Here is a 16782-nt window from a genome sequence, read left to right as displayed (position 1 = left end):
TGTAAAATTGGTCAGTGTTTGGCCTCCTTTGTGGAAGGAAATAGTTGAAATGTGTACAATTAGCTTGCTATTTTTGTCAGGAACAGGGCATGAAAATGACATTCCAGCATCATATTCCCATTGTTATGACTACACATTGAGACAATACATGGAAAATGTCAGTTAGAGGGAGATTACATGATTCTGTGAGATATAAATTAGCTGTAAATTAATGGTGCATGGTGGATCTAAAATGGCAAATAAAGAGAATATCAGGTTATACTGTTTCCTAGTGCCGCTGTTTTATCTCCATTCAAAATGATTGAGATACAGCCTTAACCCCAGTAAGAACAGTGTTGCTGATATTTAAGGCAAAAACTACAGATCTGAGTAAGAATTTGCATGAAAGTACTACCCATAAACAAAATATGAGACATTTTAATCAAATTATCAAGGGAATTCTGAGTTTGACCTGCAAATAAACACAGAATGTAATAAAACAAGGTATTATATAAGGTCTTTGAAGAAAAATGCACCAGCATGTAGAAACTGTACTTGAGCTTTTATTTTCATTTTATTCATTATTATATCTTTTTGACAGAAGAAAAAAAACTGTCGGCCTATCTCTTCCACTCAAATGATGTACATACACCGACCAAGAACTAGGCAGTCTGGTCTGTCCAGTTCTCTCACAATGTGATCTTCTCCAAACCTAAACATAGCTTGCCTTTAGTCTCTATTGCTCACGTAGAAAATATGACAGAAATAAAATCATATTCTGTCCAATAATAAAAACAAACACATAATAATAATAATAATAATAATAATAATAATAATAATAATAAATATGTATTGCTTCCCGGGAATACACAACACTTCCAGTACATATACATAACAAGTTTAGGAAAACTAACGTTACGTGATTATAAAAATATGTTTAGGCTATGTAAAGGAACAATATTTTAACGTTAATGTATTTAGGTAACCTCCATGACAAATGTAAAACGGAAATGAATCTAGCAGGAAGGCAGGGTGTCAATTTTAACATCGGAGGTGCATACCACCATAAGCAGGCTTCTAGATGGGTTTTTTCAGATCCAGGGCATACTGCAGGTTGGGGATATTGTCTGTTCAGCGCTTTTTTCTTTATTTAACGTTTTTTTAAATGATCACAAAATAGGCAAATGGAACCCGAGTTTAATTTCCACCGCATATAACCTGGAAAAACAACGAACAAGAAAGCTTTGGGTTACAGCCAATAGAGTAAGTGTGTATTTGTTGCTTGACAACGCACTACCAATGACCATAATGCTTGTTGTTACTGTTCAGAGTCGGGAGCTTCAAAGTTAAAACCTGCGCTGGGAGGTTTTATTGCTAGCTACGTTAGTGTCATCAGCTGGAAATGGAGAAGGCAAGCGTTTGCTAGTTTGGTGCAAGGCACAGGTGCGCTCAATGTGAGTATGGTTTGTTAGTTATGCTAGCTACACGCAAACAATTAAACATCGTATGACAATATAATTGACCTAGCCAGTAATAATTTGGTTAACTAAATGCAAACACATCGTTCCTTTCAGTCTAGCTAGCCCTCGTTTAGAGTGAAATTTACTCTAGTTTAAACGTCTTATCTTCGCTAGTAAGGTTAGCTAGCTACTCATTAGCCAACATTTCTAATCGAAATATGCAACGTTACAGTTAACGTTACTTTATGTTACTTACAAACTAACTAGCTGGCCAGCTAGGTAATTTGTCAGCTGACTAATTGAACCATTAGGGTTAACTTCGGTTTATAAATGTCGGTGAGGCGGCTGCTAGCTATGCTATGAAAAGGACATATTTAGCTATACCTGCTATCTAGCTAACGTTAGCGATGTAGCAAAGGCTGATACCTGAGCTTGATATTGTTAATGTAACGTTAGCTAACCCCTGGTTATATTATGTTGATGTGCTTGCTAATTCTCTATTGACTAACGTTAGCTGGCTTCCCAGTGTGGAAGGTAATCTAGTGGCATGGGTGTGCAAGTTAATTTATATGTTTTATTTGATAAAGCGGCAGATTACGCGACCTACCGTTGACGTTAGCTATAACTTAACGTTAGGTAACAACAGGTGACCACTGTTATGTATTGGTAACGTTAACACACCTAGCGCGTTTGCTGGAATTGGGTGAGCTCTAATGTTAGCTAAATTGGCCGTCTTTTTTAGAAGGATGTCAACCTAATGCATAGATACAAGCAATAGCCATAACACTGCATTCTGCCGCCTCGTAGCTAAGTTGGTATGACGCGACGTGCAAGTTAACTCAATAGTGTTTTTTTGTTTTTTTCCTGCCTGACTCATCCTAGATAGGAGCTCCAAGTAAAACGGCTACCTGCTAGCTTATTTCGCACTAACATACTCCCGATGGACGTTTTCCTAGACACGACAGGAGCTTCGTTTGTGGCCCAGATTGTAAAACGAGTCATAAATATGATGATGAAGGCCAGTTTGTCGAGTAACGTTAACAAACTGATACGGTGGCTTACTTTGCTGTTCTGCAGTTAAGTTACCCGATAAATGAATGTTTGGCTGTTTTGCGTTATCCAGCTCATTTTATCTTTGTTTTTCAGTCCATGTTGAGCTCTTCGGTGACGCTTATGTGGAATGTTGGGTTTGAGCGTTGGCGGTTTGAGTGCATTTAATTGACCTGTTTACCTGTAAAGAGGTATTACTAGCAACTTGATCGGCTATATTATAACATAACTACGTATGTTAAGCCATAAAGCTGTTGCAGTAAGCTTGTGAACGTTTGAATGATTTTCTGTAGGCCCAAAACTTATACCCAAATATGTATTCTAATACTGGAAATAATGTGCATTCACATGAATAAACTCGCTATTGTCATAGCAATTACCTGTATGGTTGCTTGGATTAGAGCGTCCATTAGCTTCTTAATGAAGATTTGGGTTAGGCTAAACTCTTCAAAGCTTTAGATAAGACATCTGTTGTGTTCATTTAGGATAGAGAACTATCTCTTTGACTGGACCTTTCAGACTGTTAATTCATGTTTAGCATTACTAAGGTAATCGGTTTGTTTTCATCAGCAAAATTTGACTTGAATGCTCGTCCAAATCAATAAAAGTGTTTTTGTCTAGTCTTTTCATGCCTGTTTGCAATTGCCTATTATCTTTTAAAATTAGGCTATGTTTTTTAAATGCTCTGTTTTGTGGATATTTTGTTTCTTGTTGTTGTTGTTGCCCTTTTCTAAATGATCTGTCACCTTCTGGCCTTCAACAGATGAGCATTTCACCCACACTTACTAAGCAGTGATTTTTTGTATTTGTATATATGTATATATATATATGTGTGTGTGTGTGTGTGTGTGTGTGTGTGTGTGTGTGTGTGTGTATGTGTATATATATATATATATATATATATATATATATATATATATATATATATATATATATATATATATATATATATACATATACACATACATATATACATGCATACATGCATACATATACATGCATACATACACTGATCACGTATTGTCTTGTATTGTGGATGACAAGATTATGCTAGGTTTATAATCTGCTCATGTTATTAGCTTTTTACAAGATGTACAGTCCAAGCATAGCTGGTGCTCTACAGATTCGGGGTGCGTTTGTGGTTGGCTGGTTGCATGTTATTTCCTGGCTGTTTCAGAAATTTGTTTTTATAGTTCCAGTTGGGCCTTCCTAATTGGAAAATGGAAAGATTTGTGATTCAAATGTTTGTGTTGCACTTGGACAGCATTTGTAGAGCCCATGTTTTCTTGCAGCAGTTTTCTTGTCTATTTGGGAGTGTAGTGAATGTAAACTGTTTATAGATGGACCCAGCTCTGTTTAACTGTAACATGTAATCCTTTCTCATTACAGGAAACAAGGAAAATATTAGCAGTTCTGCCAGATTTGCAATGTCTCCTTCAAGGCATGATACACAGCCCTCAATGCACTCAAAGTCTTTGTCCAAAAGCTCATATAACTTACTAAGTGCCTTCTGCACTGAGGAGAATGTATCGCAGTGCATTTCATACATCGAGCAGGTGGGTATATCATTTTGACTTAAAGGTATATCAAGGGAAATGTTGTATTCCACTCTATATTATGAATTATAAATTCAAGTTCATGGTGTTCTATAAACTCTCTGATAGTATTAAAATGCACAGTCCCCATTCCCCCAAGTAAATCCACACAATGCTTGGCACATACTGCATTCAGTTTTTTGGAGCTAGCCAGCCAATCAGAATAGAGGTTAATTGATAGTGAGCCTTACAGACAGCATAGATAATCACTAAAACACCCTGTTGTTCATGAGAAGCACTGGATAATGGACATGTGAAACTGGGTAGAGATTGTTTTTGGTACTTTGTCTTATGGATATCAGAACCTAAAATGAAACACTGGAACCGTGTACAAGGTGGGACTTTTTAGTATTTATAATGTCTTTATGTGCAGTGAGCTCCATCTGTCTTCAGACAAAGACAAATATTTTTCTTTTTCTTGATTTTGCTCTTTTCCAGAAATTATTTGGCTCTTTATTGAGAATGCATAATTTTTGCATCCGTATTGGGTAAACTGTAGGAATTATAGCCCTATTTATACAGAAATGAACACAAACTGAAATAGTCATCGTCTTCCTTTGCAATCAATGACTGCCTGATGTCTACCACCCATAGACATCACCAGATGCTAGGCATTTTCCCTGGTGATGCTCTGCCAGGCCTCTACTGCAGCCCTCTTCAGCTCTTGCATGTTTCGATGGCTATCTGCCTTCAGTCTGGTCTTCAGCAAGTGAAATGTATGCTCAATTGGATTGGAATATGTATAAAAATGGCCACAGTACACTGTTCACCCAATATGGATGTATAAAGCCTCAAAGTAAACTAAAACTCTGCACTTTAACTGCTTGGGTACTGTTTCGTCTTGCTTGTTGAAGGATGAATGACCATAATTGAGCATTTGAAGTATCAGGGGCGGCCTGTAGCGAAGTGGTTAAGGTAAAGTACTGGGACACACGGTCGGTGGTTCTAATCCCGGTGTAGCCACAATAAGATCTGCACAGCCGTTGGGCCCTTGAGCAAGGCCCTTAACCCTGCATTGCTCCAGGGGAGGATTGTCTCCTGCTTAGTCTAATTAACTGTATGTCACTCTGGGTAAGAGCGTCTGCCAAATGCCAATAATGTAATGTAATGTAATTTAATGTAATGAAGCTTGAGTCCTGTTATCTGCCCTTTGCTGTTGAGTGTTGCCATTGTTCTGACTTCCAGTTGTGCATCTACAGGAACTTTCCTTTCTGGGGTTTCCATCATTGTGTGGCGAGTCCAGTGGAAGCAGAGGTCTGAGCCCGGTCCTCGTTCTGAACACCGTGTATGAACTCCTGCAGCTGCACAGTCGCGACCTGCGCTCTGTGGAAGATCTGGAGACAGAGCAGCTCAAGTCAAATCGTGATCTGGAGTATGTTCAGCTCAGCAACTCCCGGCTGAAGGTCTGACTTAAAAAAAAAAAAAATATATATATATATATATATATAAATAAAAAAGATTCCCCCCTCATACCTTGAAGTTGTAAATTAACAGTTTCCCACCTGTCACAATTAATGTAATGCAAGTAATTCAATATTTTCTAAGTCCTAGGCTGCCCTGTTTCAATGCAGATTAATAAGCTTGTGGGTTATGCAAGTTTATTTTGGTTCTTCTAGGATCAAATTGAATTCTCCCGAAGGGAAAATTCTGGCCTTCAGGAGAGAGAACGGCAGCTACAGCTGAAAATAAAGAGCTTACAAAACTGCCTAAAGAATGAGAAGGAAGAGGTAAGATGATCCCTAAAGTCTTAGATTTTTATATTATATATTTTGTAGAGACGGGCATGGTTAATCAATTAACCAGTTAACCAAAATGGACATTTGACCGAAATTGACGACATCTTAACTGTTTTTATTTAATTTAATTTATTTATGAATTAATTCCTGCATTATTAGTAGATATAGTTTTGTTTGAAACTCTCAAACGCAGCAGTGTGGGCTATGGCAAGTAACATTTAGAAGAGTATAATCTGTAAACTTCACTGTAAATATGTTGCATCAAACTACAGTTTAAAAGTTTGGATTTAATGTTTTATTTTCTTTGTAAGCAAACAATTCATGTTCACAGTATCTCTTGTAGGACAACCTGAAAATAAGATATTCAGACTGATGATGTTGAGGGGTCGCAGACATCAGGAAGTCATGGCCTTTAACCAAATACAAAACATGACTCTTATTTCACATTATGTTCATTTGTCTCAAACATTAAAATGAGGGACTATAAAAAGTGCTGTTATTACTACATTGTGAAACCTTAATGTATAAAGATACCCTTTACTAAAAGCTCCTGTAAGCAAACAATTCATGTTCACAGTATCTCTTGTAGGACAACCTGAAAATAAGATATTCAGACTGATGATGTTGAGGGGTCGCAGACATCAGGAAGTCATGGCCTTTAACCAAATACAAAACATGACTCTTATTTCACATTATGTTCATTTGTCTCAAACATTAAAATGAGGGACTATAAAAAGTGCTGTTATTACTACATTGTGAAACCTTAATGTATAAAGATACCCTTTACTAAAAGCTCCTAGTCTGTGCTTTAAACCATATATAATCACTCAGGACCTTACCTATGAAATGAAAAACAGCGTTAGATGAAGAAAACTTCAAACTACTTGAACCATAGTAGACTATCCATAAATGTGGAAAACTGGTTGCTTGTAAAATTTCTGTGCAAACGAGCGACTGGATTTTCTAAAACCGGCTGGAAACCGTGACTTCCTTTTTTTCGATTCAGAAAGTCCAAAGTCGCGTATTAGCGGGCCACCCTGTGTACAGGTAGCCTATGTTGTTCCGTGCCCTTCCTCAGATGGTGTCCTGTGGTTACAATATCTGTTCAGCGAGTAACCTATTGCTAAATATTTTGGCATTGATATTTAGAGTTGCCATTTTCATGAAATCCCCCCCTTGTTGGTGTCATACCTTCAAAATATTTAGAGTTTGGAAACATTACTAATATACACTGCTATAGACATGTTGTGTTTTGTGCAACCATAAATTCATTAAGTCATTTTCTTTGGTCAAGCCCATTACAGCATGATTGTGCAGCCTATTAGAGGAGTTCTAAAAATAAATTTACCAAAATACTGAAAGTGCTCATCCCTAATATTTTGGTTTTATGCAATTGAGAATTTTAAGAGCTGATGGGCTTGATCAACTTGCAGCATGCTTTCTGCCAATCAAAACACAAAGAAATGTTTAAGCTAAATTGTTTTTCAATCGCTTCCTTAGGTACAGAAGCTTCAGAATATAATTTCAAGCCGTGCCACGCAGTATAACCATGAAATGAAAAGGAAAGAGAGGGAATACACCAAACTAAAAGAGCGATTGAATCAGCTTTTAATTGACAAAAAGGACAAGAAACTTGGTATGTATTAAGTGTGATGTTTTACTTAATTTTATTGCTGTTCTCTTCCCTTTTTTTCCCAATTTAAAATGGTCTGTCATATTGCTAGAAGTCCAAGACAAAAAATGTATGATTTATTTTCTTTCTTTCTTTTTTTTTCTTTTTTTTTTCCAACTGTTACGATTACAGGTCTTTAGTGCACATTATTTTTTTTATGTTTTCTAAAAGAAAACGAGGCCAACTGAGGCAGTATGCAAAGTTTTTATCCTCCTGCAATACAGTAGACACTCAAAGAACACAACCGGTTCACATGAGCATTTAACTTTAAGAGCTTCAGTAACATACATTCTGCATCTATATGTTCAATGCAGACTATAGTATGCCATACAACGCAGATGCCTTCATGAGGAATGCCTCTTGAGTGATGGCCACACTATCAGTAGGCATGTGACTTGTCGGGATCTGTCGACCCATAATTTTCAACCATTATCGTACTATACATCATTCAGAGAACTGGATTTCAAAGATACTTCACATAGCATCTAACTCATTTGATGTATTCTTCAAAAACATAAATGATATCTATCCTTTAGTTAATGGAGATCTCAATAAACATCTAACATCTAGTCTTGGTTTTTAATGGAAGAAACAATGAATACCTCTCATTGAACTCTGGTGAACTTATGGTGTTTTAAGATTATGGTTCTCCTATTCTTTCATAATTTGGATATTTTCTACCAAAGAAAAGTTTGCTACTGTAGATATACTTTTTGCATGCATCTCTGTTCAGCAGAAATCCCTCTGTCTACCTCTTTTTCTTTTTGTTACTGATTCCAGCTATTGAAATCTTGAATTGTGTGGGAAGGTCGGATGGAAAGAGAGGCCTTTGGAAAACTGGGAGAACTGAGGCCAGGTAATGGGCTGCTGCATTGTCACAATCCCCATTCCTACTCTTCTCACTGCCTAAATCTCACCAGTCATCCTACAGTTTTTCTGCTGGAGGAATTGGGCTACACATTCTAGAACTCCTAAAACCTGATACAAGATATTAAAAATTATTATGCCTGAAGCTAAAAAAAGTTTATTCCTAAACTCAAGAATCTTATAATATAGGGAGGTACATAGGCTATTGGCGAGCAGGGTTCAAGAAGGTTGAATTATGTCAGCTACTGTATTCTCTCCATTGAGACTCTAGCTTACATTTATAGTGTAACTACGGAGAAAACCAGCCGATTTGATTTTGGTCTCCGTCCAGTGAAAACACCCCCGAGCTCTACGGGAGTGTCCTGGAGAGATGTCCATTTGCGAGGAGTTGATTGGTCAAAGGGCGGTGCTTTTTCAAGATGATAGTCGGAACATAACCTGCCCTGGACCAGATTAGCCGTGCCGCATATGTTGCCCCGGCGATATACCCAGGTCTAAAGTAACTCAGTTTCTTAGTAAGGGAAACCCAGTTACCTCACTAACCTCGTAATCTCTCCTCAGAACAGCCCCCTAGCCCAGACTTGAACGGTTTACATTTACACATGCTTGCCCAACAAACCCTGCATTTTATCTGTATTGTGCAAATCTAAACATACTATAGATCATATCCGGAGCTTTCTATTGACAGTATAGGACAATATGCAATATAACTGGGTAAACAAATGGCTGATTGTATGTTTTCACTTGATCACAACAATTGCTCATAATCGTGATGGGCTGGTTATTTGTCCAGACACTGGATGAACATTGATTAGTGTCAAGGATTTCCATTGCTACTATTTACACAATTAAATATTGGAGTCCTTCCAGTCCCTGTTTAGACGAGTGTGCGCAGGCCATGGCTGCCTGCTCATGTGGTGCCTGAAGGGAATGAGCTGTCTGACGCGATGACAAAAGAAACCATATACTGCCAGGCAGGATATGACGGCACCCAAAATGATTATACTGTACAGCAGATCAAAGGGAATTCAGGCGTTCATAGTATGTGTAATAATTACAGTGCAGTATTGGTTTCTTTTGGCCCTGTGCTAATTTGGCGTTAAATATGAGGGCAAACCGCCAGGAGAAGCTTGCTCACGGCAGGGCAGAGTCGGTCACAGTACCAGTACTGTACGGGAGAGGGTGGAGCTTTACAGGGGGGATACTGGGTAGTGTACTGTTGCTTTCATAGTGCCGCAACACTCGACTGTCACAGATGCGGTACAGTGTTCACTTGCAGCTGCCCTAGTGCGTCATTATGTTTCCCAGGAAACGGGTCCCCCACAGTGCCCATATGTAGGCTCTGACCTGTGTTAGTAAACACTGTTCACATTGTTGTAGTTTTCCCACTTAACTCCTTTGCAAACTAGATTTATTCTGTTAAAATGGTTCTGGCCCTTGGAACATTTTTTTGGAATAACAAATGTAATTGACACTCACAAACGTGGCACTGGTAAAACGTGCCTTCTGATTGATCATGGCAGCGTGGACAGGTCTTTGCCAAAATAAATGCATATGTTTAATGAAATTAATAAAAAGAAATGGGAACTTGGTTTTAACTCCACATTAATTGTGGAAAATCTGCTTTTTAGAAGCTATTCATTTCTTATTTAAGGAATGGGTGAAATGCAAATGCAAAGAAAGTGCTTATTTGATCTCCATGATCTCCATTGATACTGTTATCTGTCCTGTGCCTTATGTCAGTAATCCTGGTGACTTGTTTATATTACATTCCATTACATTATTGGCAGACGCTCTTATCAAGAGCGACGTACAGTTGATTAGACTAAGCAGGAGACAATCCTCCCCTGGAGCAATGCAGGGTTAAGGGCCTTGCTCAAGGGCCCAATGGCTGTGCGAATCTTATTGTGGCCTTGCTCAAGGGCCCAATGGCTGTGCTGATCTTATTGTAGCTACACCGGGATTAGAACCACCGACCTTACGTGTCCCAGTCATTTACTTTAACCACTGCGCTACAGGCCGCCCCTATATGTAACACCAGGTGCAAAGCTACATGGTTCTAAAATGTTGGTCTCCATTATTGGGATAGAGAATATTTCTAATCTGATTCTCCTCAGGCATGAGGGGGAAATGTACAAGATGCTACTGAATGATTATGAGAATCGTCAAAAAGACTTGATGATGGAGAATGCAGAACTGAAGAAAGTCCTACAGCAGATGAAAAAGGAAATGGTGTCCATTTTAAGTCCAAAGAAGCACTGTCTGAAAGGTGAAAAACTGGAAGATGGTCTAGAAACGGTAATTATTTTACCCAGATGTAGCTTTCAGTATTTTTTCTCATTTGTAGATACAAAAATATCAACAAAACTTCCAAAGTTGTCAAATAGTTCCCTCCATAATGCCCATAATTTATTTATTTGCATCTGTACTCCACAGTTCGAGATTTTGATAAAGGGCATTTTCATACGTTTTCGTTTCACCATGTAGAAATTACAGCAATGTCTATACATAGCCTTCCCCCATTTCAGGGCACCATAATGTTTGGGATGCAGCAATTTTATGTAAATGAAAGTAGCCTGGTTTAGTATTTTGTTGCATATCCTTTGCATGCCATGACTTCCTGATGCAAAAAAGTTTAGTATTGCTTGTAGGACAACCTGAAAATAAGATCTCCAGACTCTGCTGGTGATGGGTCACAGACATCAGGAAGTCATGGCATGCAAAGGATATGTAACAAAATACTGAACATAACTACTTTCATTTCCATAACATTGCTGTGTCCCAAACATTATGGTTCCCAGAAATGGGCGACTGTGTATGAACACTGTTGTAATTTCTACATGGCGAAACCAAAATTTATCATATCAGACAATTTGCACGATCACTGCGTCAATTTTATTTCATTTCTGTATTACATATACCACATTGTGGCGTACAGAGGTTTTTGTCCCAAACATTATGGAGGGCTCTGTGTGTATCCTACCATTTTTAAATATTATTTTCTTGAACTTGGCATGTTTGAGGTAGGTTTGTCTGCCAAATCTTTTCATTTTAAAGTGATCAATGTTGCAGGTGGGCTCTGACAATGAGGAGGAGCTGTATGATTCCAGTCGGGAGTCTTTGGAGCTGTCCTGCGAGCATGCACGGGAGCAGCTCACCAACAGCATCCGCCAACAGTGGAGACGTCTGAAGAACCATGTGGAGAAACTGGACAATCAAGGTGCTCGCTAGTTACTGGATAGGTTCTATACGGCCATATTTGTTGACCATTACCTTTTTCCCACTTCGTATGGGCTTTGCATTTTGTCGAACAAGGATTTCCTCATCTTGGAAATGTATGTTCTGTGCATTTATTTGATAATCATAATGATCTTTAGCAGCCCCTGGTCATCACATAATTGTGATGAACGTAGAATTGAACATGAAACATTGAATTGACAAGACATTGTTGGTAAATTGAAATTTAATGGAGCCCTCTCTGAATTGCATCTTTGAATTGGATTGTTGGCCTTTTTAGACACCTGCTCAGGCAGATCCTTTGTTCTGTGTGAATCTATCCAGCTTTAATGCCCTTTTTCCCCCTATTGGTCTATATAATCATTGGTTTATCACAAAACCCTATACTCTAAGGTCAGAGTAATGGTACCTTCTGCCAGTTTTCTATATCGGTTACAGGATGCCCCCCAAGTTTTGCTACCTTTCTTTGATGTACATTAAATACCTACCATAGGTAAGGTTTCCTTGGATATATTTAGTCGTACCTGCTTCCATGCATTTTGGAGTGCTAACAGTGTGTGTCTGTTCACACGGCTTTGTTATTCTTCTAGGACGCAGTATGGAGGAGGGCTTTAGCCATTATTGAAGTGGTTGTTTTATTTTCCTCTGCCCCTTGGTTGTCCTGCAACATTTGACATGTGGTGAAAAATCATTTTCAGTGATTGATGGTCTGTGTGAATGGCAATCAGATGTACTCCTGAGCACTGAAGCAAATGACTAGCTTTCTGGCAAAGAGGCCAATTGAATGATTACAATGTCACCAGTTTCCTTGGGCTTAAATGAAGAACAATTGTTCGGTTTGTCAGCAATGAAAAGTGAACATACAGTGACCTCTACAGGCCAATTTTGTCATTTTATCGACATCTCACTGAAAGATTATTTGGCAAAATTACTTCAAGTGAAGACCGTGAAGTAAATATTGTACTCGCATATCACGTATTACCTTTTTTTGTCCCTGCTGTTTGTTTTTCGGTGGTTTTCCAGATTACTTTTCAGTTGGAATGATATTTTATTTTCTTAGGCTTCAAAGGTGTTTTTACGTGGTCACCTGACTACAGCCTTTCCTGAAATCTAGCAAGGCAAGCTCTTCTGTGTACTTGACAATGTTGCTCAGATCCTCTGTTCCCATCTTTGAATTTAACCCTAACTGATGCTTGTTCATTACCCTGCATGCTCAACACTATTTCTGTGCTGAACTAAAATCTGTGAGCATGCATTCTTTTGTGTCCTTACTCGGGGTGTACCTAATCAGGTTGTATGTGATCAGTGTATAAATCATTAGATGGCAATGCGAGGTTGTTCATGATGGAAGTAAAGTCTTCTTATGTACTGTCCCAGCATCATTGGCGCAAATGGATGTGCAGGTCAGTAATGATGTCATCTCCCGGGAGGCCCATGAGGAAGAGATGGAGAAGGTTCGGTTGGAGATTCAGGAATGTAAAGACGTCATTCAAACCCAGCAGCAGCTCTTGCAGGTTTGTCTAAAACGCCACCTATCTCTTTCAGTCCATGCGTGATCGCATTAGCCAACGGCGATCAATTTTCATTAATAGTTAGTTGGTGCTTTATTTTTAAGTTTTGTGCTTTCCCTCTTGCATATGCCTATTCATTTTTATAAATCAGTTACTTTGTGTATTATTGAACTGCCTTCCACACCATTTCACCATGTTTGGTATAGCTACAGGATTTTGTCCCAAAGACAACTACAACTGGAACCATCTAGACACATTTTCGTTTGTAACCAAGTGAGGGATTTGAGCCTTGAGAACTTGGAGGAGGTGGCTTGTTGCATTTGCCCTCAAATTAAACTGTCAAACTGTAAATCACAATCAAAACTCTGTCCTAATCCTGACAGCCTTAGTCTATAGAAATGTGGAAACATGTAGGTGTTTGAAGCTTATTATCTTTGTTTGGTTTTGTCTGCACCCCTCTCACCCTTCTACAGCAGCAACTGAGCTCCCCCTGTGATGACGAGACCGCAGACCTGCTCAATGACTGCTACATGCTAGAAGAGAAGGAGCGTCTCAAAGAGGAGTGGAAGCTCTTTGAAGAGCAGAGGAAAAACTTTGAAAAGGAACGAAAGAATTTCACTGAGGCTGCCATAAGATTAGGCCATGAGGTATTTTCCTAAACAGGTTTAAGTGTATTTTTTTTTCTTTTCTTTTCTCTTCTCCCTTCCCCTGAGAAGTTCTTAAAGGGTTATACCCCCAAGAATCTAAATGAAGTCTTATTTCTTAGCCTTTTGTGTTAAACACAGTCACAGTATTCAATATGATATAAAGAAATGTATTCTCAACTCATGAATGTTGCTCACCCACAACACCAAAATACATACACTCTGTGAGCACTTTATTACGGACACTTTAATTGCAATCAACATGCATTTGCTTTATTTTGTTCACATTTGAAATAAAAGAAAATAAATCTTATTTAATGCCTTTCTTGCACATGGCTTCTGCCATAGGAAATGTGTTAAGTCATAGTGAGGCTTGGGAAAATCTATAAAAATAGTGAAACTGTATATGGGAATAATTAAATGGCCTAATTCCTAAAGTGAAAGATGTCCTTGAAATTGAACTTGTGCTTGAAGTTAAGCTACAATATCATTTTGGCTAGTGATTCAAATGTACAAATGTACAGCTTCAAAAGGCATTATGTGGCCAAATGGGATGAAATAAGTTATTGTGAAGTGATTTAGGTATTTGATTGTCTTCCACTTCCTGTGGCCGTGGAACATAAAAATGATCTGGATGGGTCAGTCTGAGTAATCTGAAGATAATCTTTTTTTTTTTTTTTTTTTTTTTAAGAGTAGTAACCATTTAATATAGTGTTTGATTTTATTATTGGAAGTAGTAATGTGCAAGTTGATGTTTTTCTTTGAATTCTTTAGAGGAAAGCATTTGAAGAGGACCGAGCAACTTGGCTCAAACATCAGTTTCTGAACATGACTCCATTTACAGAACGCACAAAATCCCATACTCCAAAACCTCAAAGTGCCTTATCAGTTTGTAAGTGCAGGTCATGTTTTTACAAATGGTGAAATTATTTAATGTTGGGTCATTAATATATTTGGTCATATGAATCTTGTATGTCTACCTCTTTTTAAGCTATGAAAGTGCTGTGTGGATGTTGTAGTAAGCAAGGCATGATTTATGCTATAGGTACCGAGCCAGAGGTTAAAAATTCATCCACTCCTGCACGACTGGGTGAATCACCATCTCATACCACTTTTACCTCACCGAAAGCCGCCCCTGTGAGGATGCCATCTACAGCAGATCTCAACAATACTCTTTGTCTCGTCACTGACCACAGGTACACGCAAACTGTCATTTCCATGCATAAACATGGTCACTGCTTTGTAGTAGTATTATTATTATTATTATTATTATTATTATTACTATGTATGCTGCATACTTTCAGTTGTTTCTGCAATGGTTTTATTTTTATTATTCATTTTGCAGCTCAACAAAAGCACTACCAAAGAGGGGGAGTTGGCAAGACTCTGACATCATGCATAGCAGCAAACTTTCAATCAAATCAAGTTACTGCAATGGAACAGGTGACACAAGCATATTTTCTCATGCTGGAGAAGATGATGACCAAATCTAAGGCCATTTGGGACCACCTCAGTACTTTGTTTTGTTTTTTTAAGCCGTATCCATGAGTTTCATGAGTGGATTTTGTTTTATAACATACCATGGTTTGATGAATCTGTAATGTTGGGGGTGACGGAGAGCCAGTTGCGACTAGGAGAAAACCCCTTCAAAAAGCGCGCACGCGAACGTGTTCGCCACTAATACTCCCAAAACCCAACGGAAGTAAATACTTTCCTTCTCCCGAGACAGAGGGAGGAACAAAAACAAACCCGAAGGCGACTCAGAATAACTAAACAGAAAAGAAGCCCAAAAACTGGCTGAGGAGAAAAATAAAACAACCCTTTAAAACTGGGCGAAATAACAAACCAAACTTGGTGCTTGTAAACCCTCAGTGATGTAGTGGACTGAGGAAATCCCGAAAAGAAAATACAACCTAGCGAAAAAAATGCTAGGCACAATAAAATAAAACCCACGAGACGCAGCTCGGGAATAAAAGACAAACAAAAATACAGTTACCGGGGACACCGTCCCTCTACCCACGACTCACACGAGTCTCAAATAAAAAGAACAAAGAACCTTAAAGGAAGGCGCCAGTGAACAAGAGCGACCAACTGCACGCCAACCTTACCCGTAATAGCAATCTCAATACTACCAGCACAATACCGGACTCATAGAGCAAGAGTCTACCCTGTGCTTTTACCGGCTTGGTATAAGAGCGAACAGTTAATACACAAGCACTGAACGGAAGGCAGGACTGGGTTTAAATAGTCTCCCGGGAGGTAATTCCCCTGAAGTAAATGAGGATCAGGTGAAATCAATGATCCTCAGCCCTCAGGTGGTGACCAGGGGTATTACCTCCCACCCTGACAGAATCAGAAGAAATCAAGCCAAGCACTTGAACAAACATGCCAAACCCAATGCATCTTGAAAATGTTTGTACCAATTTAAAAATGTGAACCTTTTATTCCATTCAAGGCAGTTCATGTAACCTGTGTAACTATAGATCTATATTGTAGAATTCAGCATCTGCTATTGCTGTGTGATTTTGAAGTTGAGATCAACATTTTATCAAGGTGTTTTTTGTATGTAGAAATGTACATTTTGACTGGTCTTATATTTGAGTGTATGTGTTGTATTGTGTTAATAAGATGGTTTAAGTTTAATGTTTACATGAATGCAGTTATTAGCTATTTGTATCATTTCTTGGTTGGGGATATCATTGTTTATGCCTTTTCCCCCAACTTTGGTGAGTCTTGGAGGTTTAGAATGTAAGAATTTATAGTTGGCCAATGATTATGGCCAATGCTGCTTATACAAACGATGCAATAATATCTTGGAATAAATTGAATAAAATGTCTCAACCTTTCGCTTGATTTAACTTGTGGATTGTAGAATAATCCTCCACAGTTTTAGTTGTCTTAATGTCTTGTCCTAAAACATACCTTTGTGACACTGGTATGCATCACGACTGCATAGATATGAAATGTTGCTCCCCTGGATAAGTGAAAGGTGCCATGATGTTTGCCTGGATGGGAAAATGTATCCTATTGG

At 38.4% G+C, this 16782-nt stretch overlaps 1 protein-coding gene across 4 annotated transcripts; it reads left to right on the top strand.

The window, feature by feature from the left end:
• The first annotated feature begins 1055 nt into the window (after positions 1–1055).
• On the top strand, positions 1056–16588 carry ssx2ipa (synovial sarcoma, X breakpoint 2 interacting protein a). Of its 4 annotated transcripts, none has more exons than XM_061238902.1 (13): positions 1056–1242; positions 3879–4045; positions 5284–5487; positions 5701–5811; positions 7321–7456; positions 8273–8348; positions 10477–10657; positions 11432–11579; positions 12974–13110; positions 13581–13754; positions 14526–14643; positions 14797–14947; positions 15097–16588. In XM_061238902.1, the coding sequence occupies exons 2-13, from the start codon at positions 3917–3919 to the stop codon at positions 15242–15244; spliced, it is 1713 nt and encodes a 570-aa protein (XP_061094886.1). In that variant the 5' UTR covers positions 1056–1242; positions 3879–3916; the 3' UTR covers positions 15245–16588. The 4 variants fall into 4 exon arrangements, with proteins under 4 accessions (XP_061094886.1, XP_061094888.1, XP_061094884.1 ...); XM_061238904.1 differs by lacking the exon at positions 1056–1242 and adding an exon at positions 1284–1433 and having other exon boundaries at positions 13584–13754; XM_061238900.1 differs by lacking the exon at positions 1056–1242 and adding an exon at positions 1284–1433.
• The last annotated feature ends 194 nt before the right edge of the window (positions 16589–16782 follow it).

The sequence above is a fragment of the Conger conger genome, chromosome 4 (assembly GCF_963514075.1).
Source record: "Conger conger chromosome 4, fConCon1.1, whole genome shotgun sequence".
Lineage (NCBI taxonomy): Eukaryota > Metazoa > Chordata > Actinopteri > Anguilliformes > Congridae > Conger > Conger conger.
This window is presented reverse-complemented; position numbering and strand designations above follow the sequence as displayed.